Source organism: Corylus avellana, chromosome ca5, assembly GCF_901000735.1.
Source record: "Corylus avellana chromosome ca5, CavTom2PMs-1.0".
NCBI classification, from domain to species: domain Eukaryota; kingdom Viridiplantae; phylum Streptophyta; class Magnoliopsida; order Fagales; family Betulaceae; genus Corylus; species Corylus avellana.
This window is the reverse complement of record NC_081545.1, coordinates 24,722,203-24,733,748: the sequence shown is the minus strand read 5'-3', so window position 1 is coordinate 24,733,748 and position 11,546 is coordinate 24,722,203. Positions and strand designations below refer to the sequence as shown.

Sequence of the window (11,546 nt, the reverse complement as noted above, 5' to 3'; positions counted from 1 at the left end):
AAACGTCATGACACGTTAGAAATTTTCTGACGTGCCATTTTCTGACACGTCAAAAATTGCTGACGTGTTAGAAAATGTCACGTCATAAATTTTTTTTGACGTGTTAAATCTGACATATCAAAAAATTTGTTGACATGGCAATTTGACACGTCAAAAAATTTTCTAACGTGCCACTCCTGCCACATCAAAAAAAATCTTATGATGTGGCATTTTTTGACACATCAAACATTTTTTGACGTGTCAGTTCAGAAAATATTTTTGACGTGCCACTTTTTAACACGTCAAAAATTATTGACATGTTAAAAGTGACACGTAAAAAAATCACCGTTTTTGTCACCCATAATTTTAGTGACGTGACAGACCACCTAACACGTCAAAAACTGCTTGTCAAGAAATAATCCATTTTCTTGTAGTGCGCATATATAAAGCCATTTTAACTGTTTGGGTCTTATCTAGCTAGGAATTGGTGTAGAAAATAGAAACAAGATTTTTGCATGCTTTTTGTTGAGAAATTTTAGCGTTAAAATAGTTTAAGATACAAATTTTCAACTGCATGCATGCCAATCTTATTATGTTTTTGTTTAGGGCACATACTAGCAAGAAAAGCCAAAGGAGTTGCAAAGCAACTTACAAATCTCTTTTAACACCCCTATAGCTTTTTTGGATAAACAGCTCCATTGAGACCAATAAAGAAGATTTCAGCTTCTTACACTAAATAGAATTATATGCATATATGGTTGATTCTAATACTCTAGATCTTTTACGTGTGGGAAATATTTAATTAAAATTATAAGTAAATAACAGAGACAAGATGCGAACATGACTATTGCTCTAATACCATGTTAGTTAATAAATCACCGTAAGAATGAACAATTTAATCATTTAAAGTACATATTGTAATTAACCTAGCTAGAGCTCTCAATTATTATCCACAATTTTTGACCTTATATTTTCAGAACAGTAATACCCACAATCACCATACGGTTAATAGATGAATTTCATGGGTGCTGTCCTACTATACCCACTTCAATGGTTATATTAATTATAACATTCGTACATGCTAGTGGGAACTGGTAGCCAGCGAATCGTCCTTAATGACTGCGAGGGATTCTGCCTATAATGCTAGAAATTCTTTTACAACCTTAATTATCTTCTTTTCATGTTTTATTGGTCGGTGAAACCTAGAATTAATGCCCACACACACACACACACACACACACACACATATATATATATATATATAGCACTTTTTTATTTTCTAATCCTTTTGGGATTTTCTCCTAGTTTAAGTCACGTGTGAATATCCCACACACACACACACACACACACATATATATATATATATATATATATATATATAGCACTTTTTTATTTTCTAATCCTTTTGGGATTTTCTCCTAGTTTAAGTCACATGTGAATATGTGATTGAACATCACTAGATGAGTGGGGAAAATTATTCCTTCCACATGCTTTACCACAATGATGCATACTATTTTATTTCGTAAGATTTGGGTGTCTAATTCATGTTCATTGCATTTTGGCACCAATTCGATCCACACACAACATAAAGCAATGGACCAAAAACAAGGGACACTGCAAGCAATAGTATACAATCTAAGAGACCAATGGAAAACAGTCTCTAAAAGCCTCTTCTAATGTTCGGCAAAGAAAAGGAAAAGTTGATGGTACGTATACGATAATAATGTCTTGTTTAATGATATATATGTCACGGGGCCTCGTGTCAATTTGCTAGCCCCCTTAGTTTGTCCGGTTGCCGACTGCCGACAAATGTGAACAATAATGGCTGAAATTTGGTCATAAAAAGGTAAAAGGGCTTGCACCCACAAGGAACTTTAACATTTCTGCCGAGGACACACACACATATATATAATATATATATATATATATATATATAGGGTAAGAAATAGTTAATTAGCTCTTTAGAATCAAAAGTCAGTCAAATTAAGGTTACGGTTTTTGTTACAATCTTTTTAAGTGTTTTTATGTACCCCGATGGAGACAAATTATTTGAGGTGTGACTTATTTTTTTTTTGTGGTGAGAGTTTGTCAAGGCGAATGAGACTTTATAATTATTTTAGGGAGATTCTGATTAATGTGACATTTATCTATAGTTTCTGTCTGTTTTTTTTTTTTTTTTTGGGTGGGTGTCCTGCATCAGCCAATAGATCAAAAACCTCAGCCTTTAACAAAGGTATCCAATTCTTTTGATCAGCTCCACATCATTAATAGATGGCAACCAAGAGGAAAAGCTTGAAGCTTCAGCCTCGAGCTCCTTCAATGTTTCCTTTCCACCAAAGTACTGATGAGCTGGTATGGCTGTCCTTCCCCAACCTCCACCAAGAAGATATTATTCCACAAGATCTGATTGTACAGGATCAACCCTCAGTGGGTGCCAACAAAATTGGAAAAGCCCACGCACATAAAATATTGTCTTCATTGAACAATGGAGAAGCAAACACTAGCAATTATGATCGCAAGAAGATTGTGCGTAGAGACACTGAACAAAAAAGAAGGCAGCAAATGGCCATTCTCAATGCATCACTTCGATCACTGCTCCCTGTCGAGATAATTCAGGTCAGAAACCTCTCTTTCATTTTCTTCCCTCCTGATCATACAACTTTACTAGGATTTCACATAATTTTAGGGTTTTGTTGATGGGGTTTTAGGGAAAGCGATCGGCATCGGATCATATGAACGAGGCAGTTAATTATATAAAATACTTGCAGAACAAGATCGAAGAATTGAGTATGAGGAGGAATAAGCTTAGAAATTTAAGTCCTGGAAATGAGAGGTCAGAAAATTGTGTTGTGGATCGTGTTATGGTCCACCCTTGTTGGGGTAGAGTGGAGATTATAATGACTGGCAATGTCAAAAAGGAAGGTTTGCTTCTGTCAAAGGTGCTTGAAATCTTGCTCCAAGAAGGATTTCGTGTGGTTAGCTGCGTTTCAACCAAAGCAAATGAAAGGTTATTTTACTCTATTCAGTCCGAGGTATATATAAAATATTTGATCAATAAATTCATTTATTTGTAGGTTTAGGGGTTTACATCAAGTGTAGGATTAATATCGATCTAATGGCTAAAACCTTTTTCCTACAGGTTGATAATGATTTGGAGGGCCTTGATCTACCTGGGCTGCAACGGAAATTGAATGATCTCATCTTGTCATCAAGAAGGGCTTCTGAAAGTGACATTGTATCCATTTGCTGATCGAGAAGCACTACTCCCTTGCTTTGAACCCTAAACTAGGTTTTGTTTTCGCATTTTTTGGGTTTTCTTTTCCAAAAATTCCTGAATGTACAAAGTTAACCTCTTATGAAACCCTTTAGAATCTGTTAAATTTCTAGAGGAATATTACAGCTTCACTGTTCAACAGCATGCTATTAATTTGTCTTAGATTGCATATTAATTATTTGATTGAAGTGCATTCATATATATATATAGCAGATAGACTAGATTGGAGACTCAAATGATAAGTTGCTTAGCTTATTCAAATGATGGTAAGTTGATACCGTTTTCAGTGGTCTGTAGAGTTTGGACCACTTAGCAGCTCCTTCCCCATAAGGAGTGAAGATAAAGTTATTGCTTCAATAATATTATACAACTCATGTGTTGATTCATATTTACCCATCTAAACATAAGGTGCTTATTTGCTGTGATAATAATATGTAGGGTACTAATAACGGTTTATCTTTTTCTTTTTTTTTTAACTCTACGATGATGAACCCCTCCAAGACAGGGCTACTTTGTGTACCTACCCTTATCTGGTAAACCTCGAACGTGTGTAAAGTATCATATTCACATGGATATGGTAATACTTCGGCTTCACGAGTGGTCTAGTCCTAAAGAATTGTTTGCATCAAAAGAGATTCAAACTTTAGACTTGATGAGAATGCCACAAAGACCAATACTCTTACCACTTGAGCCAACCCCTTCGAGTTAAAGGTATAACAGTTTATGATGCCATTGTCACAAAGTTTAGAGTGATAACATCTATATGAGAAGGATACTTCCCCTTTTCTGTTCCGAATCTAGAAATAGATCGACAAACCAAGTGCAAGCTTTGAGTTCAAGTGGAGTCCGAGGAATGTCATTTTACCCATACATAGACCTTAATGAGATGTCTATAACATTCTTTTTTGTTTCTGGATGTAAAAAATCATTTTATGTCTATAGGTGGAGAACATATATTGCTACAGTTCATATGTATTATGATCTTTGCTGAATATCCTTCTTAATGTTTTGCACTATGGTTAGTTGCACGTAGTGCTCTTTAGTGAGTACTCTTGTTCTTGTGTAATTGTTTTTTGATTCGCTCTTTGGTTTGGGCTCATTGGTTTTTTTGTTTTTAGATTCTGCTAGGAGCTATAACTGATTGTATTATTTATTTTTTTTCTTAGAGTAAATATATTATAAATTTCTGAGTCAACGCACCAAAATTGTAAAATCCCTAAGGTTTTATTTTTATTTTTATTTTTTTCAATTTTTACTCCTTTTGTCAATCGAAAATGCAAAAAAATTCCTACCGTTAGATTTTTCTCCAAATGTTTAACACTCGTCAATCCTAAACTAAATGCACTGTTTTGCCACGTCAACATATTAATTTTTTATTAATTTAATTTTTTTAAAAAATCTATAAAAAAAAAATTGAAGGGGTTCTGGCCTCCCCCGAAGGGGTTAGGGATGGCCGGAAAGCTTGGAGTGGCTTTCCAGCCACCCTCGAAGGCCAGAAAAAATACTTGAAGTCTGTGTCTCTTCATAAGGGTTTAGTATAAACAAAAAAGGAGGTTGAATTTCTATGGCTTGTTGTTGTATCTTGAAAGGTTGTTTCTCTTATCATGAAGGGTGTTTTGTTGAGTTTCGGTCGGTCAAACCTAACACTTACATCTAAGTATTGTTGTAAACAATTTAAATCAAATGCAGTTTTTTCCATTTTCTTTGGAATGTTTTCATTTTCTAACAGCCATTTAGCCGGGAGATCTATTTCAGACTATACTACTAATCTGGGTACTCTAACATTTGCTTCACGAGAATGTGTCTGTATTTGTAAAGTTTTATCTTTGGGACTTTTGACAAGAGCATGAACATTCATATTTGTTTTCACGGACTTGTAGTAGAACCTGTAAATTAATGCTAAAGGTTGGCTTAATCCTTCTAACATATTATAACCTGTTATTTTGATGTTCAATGTTAAAGCTATTAGAATCTGGAGATCACTTAAACTTAAAGTGAAATCAGGGAAACAATCAAAATGGATTGGTCCTCTGTAAACCCCACCCCATAGGGGTTGGGGTGGCTTTCCAACCACCGCTAACCCCTTCGGGGGTGGCTTTTCGGCCACCACTTCAATTTTTTTTCTTTTTTTCTTTTTTTTTTTTGCTTCAGAAACTCTCAATACCAATTATATTGTGCTTATATGTACACATGCACACGTTTGTGTGTGTGTATATATATATATTCCGATCTTCTTCGTTTCAAAACTAATTAATCTTAACAAATTGCATTCTTATCAAATTGCATGCAAATTCTTCTCACTTCTTTTTCTCTGTTGGTTCTTCTTGTGCTTGCATGCGTTACCTCGATCTGTTGACATTCCTGGCCATAGCTTGCAATGTTTTTTGAAAATTAATCAAGGTACCGGTAGCTTTTACTTGTGAGGCTTCTTTGGCATGTCGATCTGGGCAATTGCTGCACAGAAGAAAGAAAACTTGAGCAACCATCGGACTTTGCTGAATACAATTTCCACTTAAGAATAAGGAAATAAAAAGCCAAAAAAAGGGAGGAGAAGGATAGTGGGGGTGATTAAAAACCTAACTTTTCATATGATCACCTAGCTAGAAATATATATGAAAATATAAAATAGAAGAAAATAGTGAAAGCAAAAGAAAAAGAACAAAATAATGTTTTTTTTAGGTGAGGTGCCTTAAAAGTTAAGGACTACGTACATTCTTATTGTATTAAGGTGTGTTGTGTTTAATTTATAGAGAAATTAAGGGGTGACAAACAAGCGCAAAGTGTTGAAAATAAGGCAACTTGTGCCAAACAAAGTAAGCTGCTAATAAGAAAAATATAAACCAACTTAATAAAGAAAAACCTAAATTTATTCTTCAACTTATCATATAGATTTAGAGAAATTGTAGTAGAAAGTCGGTTATCCTAATTGAATGAGCATTTGGCATTACATGAAATTCTAAAAATTTGATTGCAATTATTTTGCACATGGGATGTTTTTGGGGTGTACGTGCAGTAATTAGCAAATGATCTTGCTACTCATAATGCCATAATGTTCATAAAATTTTGATATTATATCATAGAACTTATTAAAAAAAACTATTAAAATACAATAAACTCTAGAAATATTGATCTACTAATTAGAATTTGAATTTAAGACCCAATCTCTTATGAGGTAGACAGGATTGCCAATAAATTCCAAATTTTCTATTTGGAATTGTTTTTTTATAACCACTTGCTATATCTTTTGGTTTATGCTTTTACTTTGTTCTTCGTGACATACCTATTTAATATGATGACAAAAAACAAAAAACCAAAAACCAAAAAAAGGCAAATCACCTATGCTGCATTTGACGAGGTCCAAATGAATTAAAGGGTATTTGGGATTGCGATTTCATAAGAATTGAATAATCTGCATTTTTAAAATATATTGCAAAACGTAAAGTGTTTGGTATTGCGATTTAAAAAACACTTAATCTAAAATAAAAAAAAATAAAAAATTACAATTTTTATAAGCGGGCTAAGAGGTAAATTAAAGGATCTATATATGATTCAAGTGGCTGGATAAGCATCATATGTATGGAGATTTTTTAATATTAAATGGCAGTAAATGGATGGGATTGGCAGAATATCGAACTAGAGCAATGATTCTTCACTTGTTTGATCAATTTTTTTTAAAAAAAAAAAAGAAAAAAATTTATTTGTTTGATCAAAATTAAAGCATAAAGATTGGACCTTTTCTGGCTATGCTTGCTGTTGTCGGCCAGCTCATGGGTCTTCTTCACTGAGCTGGGCCTGAGTTATCTGTTGGTCCAAACGAAGGTTAACTGTGCCTTTGGACTATATTAACAGAAATTAGTGCTCTTTTATGAACACGGTAGGTCGTATGAGCTGTCTCCATTGAAATCCACAAATTTTACCTCATCGATCAATTTTTGTCCAAATAGGATCAAAACCTTTATATATATATATATATATATATATATATATAAGATAAAAAAAATAAAATAAATAATTAAATGAACAGCCTGTGAACGGTTTCATCCACGTGAGATTTTTTTTTTTGACATGTCCGCACAAAGAAATAAAAATGGGAGAGACCGATTTAATTTAATGACATTTGCTTCATAAGATGTAGTCTCTCATCGATTAAGCTACTCATTGGGGACCATCACGTGAGATTTGCGCTTGCAAGAATGACAAGGCCCAACTAAATTACTGCAGCCTTGGGCTTTATTTAATTGGTGAAATTTGGGCTTATGTTTAATTATTAGACCACTGGCCATTTACATATGTACTAGAAACGAATTAGAATTTTTTTCAGTTCATTAGAACGGGAAAATATCTAGTTAATTATATTTGAAGAATATTTTTGTTTATTTAAAAAGTAAAAAGATAAAAATATTCTTCACATATAAAAGAAAAAATAAATAAATTAAATAAGAAAATAAAAAGGAAGTATGACCTTTCAAGAGGCCGGCCTTTCCACATATCATAAACATAATATTCTATATATACTACGGATTATAATAATCGTTGAGAATGTTTAATAAGAAAATTTAAAATGTGACATTTCCAATGGAAAAATGTAGCTTGACATAAATAAACAAGCACTAGAATACATAAGTTTGAGGGCCTCTAATGAACAGCCTAAGCTTGCTCTTAATATTAAACAACAAATTCCTTGACTTCCAAGGCTGCCTTTTGTCTCTACCATAGGACTCCTTCCTGTTGCTTTGAAGTATCCGATATATTTTGCTTTCTTCTTGCTTATGATCAGACAATTTTTTTCATCTCTCTCTCTCTCTCTCTCTCTCTCTCTCCCTCTCCCTCTCCCTCTCCCTCTCTCTCTCGCAGCATATAAATCAATTCAATTTGTCATATATCATGCTTCCTCCCATGAGGAAGATGACCTGGAGATGCTTTTGTTGCATCTCCGGTACTGAAGAGGCTGTACCGGAGAGCAGGTATATATGCTTTATTAGATTTTATATATATTGATTTATACATGCAATTCTAATTTTTGTTAATTAATTGTTAATTATTTTTTTCTTTTTTGAATCTCAAGTGAAAGCAAGAATAGGGATTATCCATGGGAAATATACTCTCTTAAGGAGCTACTTCAAGCAACAAACAACTTCCATCAAGAAAACAAGATTGGTGAAGGCGGATTTGGAAGTGTTTATTGGGGTAGAAGTAAAGGCGTTGAGGCAATTATTATGTCTATCTTTTTTCTTTTTCTTTTTCTTTTTTTCCTTTGAGTTTCCGTTTCCCTTAATTATATATATAGGATGATTTTGTGTGGTTTTTCCATGCAAAACAACTATAAACCTTTTTTTTTTTTTTTTTTGTGATATTGAATTGTGGAAGCTGATCTTCCAGATTGCTGTTAAACGACTAAAGACAATGAGTGCGAAGGCAGAGATGGAGTTTGCAGTGGAAGTTGAAATTCTTGGAAGGGTGAGGCATAAGAATCTTTTGGGTTTGAGGGGATTTTATGCTGGTGGGGATGAGAGGCTAATTGTGTATGATTACATGCCTAATCATAGCTTGATCACCCATTTGCATGGCCACCTTGCTGAAGATTGTCTGCTAGATTGGTCAAGGAGAATGAGCATAGTCATTGGATCAGCAGAAGGTTTGGCGTAAGTAACTAATACGTTTTCTTTTCTTCTTCCTTTTTTTGAAGTGTTGAACTTGAGAAATGCTTTTGGGGAATTTGTCAAAGATGCTTGTGACTTGAGAGATGCTTTTGGGAAATTTGTCAAAGATGCTTGTTTCCCACTATATATTTCATGATGATGTTTACTATTCGTAGCAAAACCTACAGTAGCCTCAAGATGGCCTTCCAGGGGAGGGAAGACTCCTAAAAAGAAAATGAGAGGGTGATAAGGGTTTATTAGAGTGACTCGGTGAAATCGCTCCGACACCCAAGTTAGCAAGGGTGAGGTAAAAGGATAATGAGACAGAATTAACTAGGATAAGGGTTGAATTGCAAACCTATGAAGAGCACATTGGGCTCCGGATCCTTAAAATATAGACCAACGCCCTCTAGCTAGGGTTTAAGGGAACTCCCACCAAAAGTCTGTTTCTAATGTGAAGATTTAAAGTATGTTAAATTATGTGCAGTCGATCTTAATTTGAATGTTTTCCAATGTTTTGATTTCGCAATACTTGTCTTTGATATTTATGTATGCATGATTTCATTAATTGTTAAGGTACTTGCATCACGAGGCCAATCCTCATATAATTCACCGAGACATAAAGGCAAGTAATGTCCTCTTAGACAAAGAATTTGAAGCAAAAGTGGCTGATTTTGGTTTTGCAAAGCTAATTCCAGCTGGTGTTACTCATCTCACTACAAGAGTAAAGGGAACCCTAGGATATTTGGCTCCTGAATATGCTATGTGGGGGAAGGTTTCTGAGAGCTGTGATGTCTATAGCTTTGGTGTTTTACTTCTAGAGATAATTAGTGCAAAAAAGCCATTAGAGAAACTCCCTGGTGGAGTCAAGCGTGATATTGTGCAATGGGTCACACCCTATGTCCAAAAGGGTGCACTCAATCATATTGCTGACCCGAGGTTGAAGGGAAAGTTTGATCGAGACCAGCTTAAATCGGTGGTCATAATTGCATTGAGATGCACCGATAGCAACCCCGACAACCGGCCGAGCATGATAGAGGTGGTGGAGTGGCTCAACAGTGGCGTTGGGGGGAGGACAAAAGAGGTTTCTTATGCGAAAGACATGGTTGATCATGGAGACGAAGAAAAACAAAAGGGATACCAATTTTGAAGGGTTTGGAAATATGGAAGCATCTTATGTGAGTGCCATGCATGGGGTTCCCTAAATCGAAAATGATATATATATAGATATATATATTCTAGATTTGTCTGTGAAATTGTAAGATTTGTTTTTTGTTTTTACATGTCATGTAATTAAGCAATGTGAAAGAAAGACAGTAGTATGACTTGATCTTCCAAGGTACACATTGGAGATCAAGAGGTACAGTAGATTTCGTCAACCCTTTTTTTTTTTTTCCTGTCTTTTTTCATTGAATTTATTATAATTAAAGACATAGTCACTGCCTTTGTGAAGAAACACAACTAATTCTATAAGTTAGTTATATACTTGCCCCTAGGCTGCTTGATATATAAAATTCACCTTCATTATAAAAGATTTATCATCATCTCCAACAAATGCTTGAAACTCACATTCTCTAGAGTATAGCTCATCAAGTGCTCCAACAGATTCTTTATACATACGTAACACCTTAGTCCCATATTAAAAAGATGATTAACCTATATATATAAAAGAATTTAAGGGTTTTAAGTTATACATTGGTTCCTTATTAATTAGATGAGATTGAGCTTTAATTTATAAGCAATTCTATAGAACTTCAACTGCAACTTGACTAGTCATTTTAAAATGATAATGCAGATCATATGATTGTGCTCTATGTTTGCCCATTTTTATACAAGTACAGTAGATTGTCTACTTTCTTTTTTAATCTTTTCCCACTTTTACCACCAATGTGAGAGTTGAGTTGGTAAAGCAGTAGGGGATAAGGTTTAATTCCCCTCCTCCTTTCTTCCTATTGGTCATGGGTTCGAATCCGCTTGCGGTAGTAGTCCGCGAACCAGATGCTACTAAGAAGAGGTTTTACCAACTTGCACTTTGGTGGGCCTATAATGACGGATTTGTATTCTCAGACAGTAGCTATTACTCAAACCGAACATTTCACAGCAGGTGGGAACCATGATAGTCACGCCCAAGGGGAGAAATTACACTGGTCGTTCCTTCCCGCCTTTTTGAATAGAAAAATAAATAAATAAATAATGGTTTATTTTAAGTAAAAACTAATATTTTATGTTACAATAAGTATAATTGTATTTTGTTTTGTGTATAAATTATATATAATTAGAGTCTATTTAAATGCCTTTAATATTCATGTCTTTTTTTTTTATTATTTCCGGCCACTTTTAGGAAATATATACTTGTTTTCTTTGGGGAGGCTAGCTAGTCATCTTTCTAAGGATGATTTTTTGTTTATAAAAATTTAAATATAAAGTTTGAGTCGTTTGAATCATTAAGGGTAGCTTAGAAATTACATTAATTTCCCGAAAAACTGTGCTATTTTATATTGTATAAATATGAATGTGAATATGAGTAAAATAAAATTAAAAAAAAATAAATAGCCTGCGAATGGGTTTCATCCACGTGAGCTTTGTCCATTGGAGGACGACAAGGCCCAACTAAATTGCTGCAGCCTTGGGCTTTATTAATTGGTGAAATCTGA

General features: G+C 34.3%; 2 protein-coding genes across 2 annotated transcripts; both read left to right on the top strand.

The window, feature by feature from the left end:
* Window positions 1-2,250: 2,250 nt before the first annotated feature.
* On the top strand, window positions 2,251-3,385 carry LOC132181984 (transcription factor bHLH118-like). Its single transcript, XM_059595199.1, has 3 exons — window positions 2,251-2,595; window positions 2,688-3,011; window positions 3,119-3,385. The coding sequence occupies exons 1-3, from the start codon at window positions 2,251-2,253 to the stop codon at window positions 3,227-3,229; spliced, it is 780 nt and encodes a 259-aa protein (XP_059451182.1). The 3' UTR covers window positions 3,230-3,385.
* Window positions 3,386-8,158: 4,773 nt separating this feature from the next.
* Window positions 8,159-10,042, top strand: LOC132181983 (PTI1-like tyrosine-protein kinase At3g15890). The gene is made up of 4 exons (XM_059595198.1): window positions 8,159-8,217; window positions 8,319-8,460; window positions 8,621-8,895; window positions 9,469-10,042. Exons 1-4 carry the CDS (start codon window positions 8,159-8,161, stop codon window positions 10,040-10,042), a joined length of 1,050 nt encoding a protein of 349 aa, XP_059451181.1.
* Window positions 10,043-11,546: the final 1,504 nt, after the last annotated feature.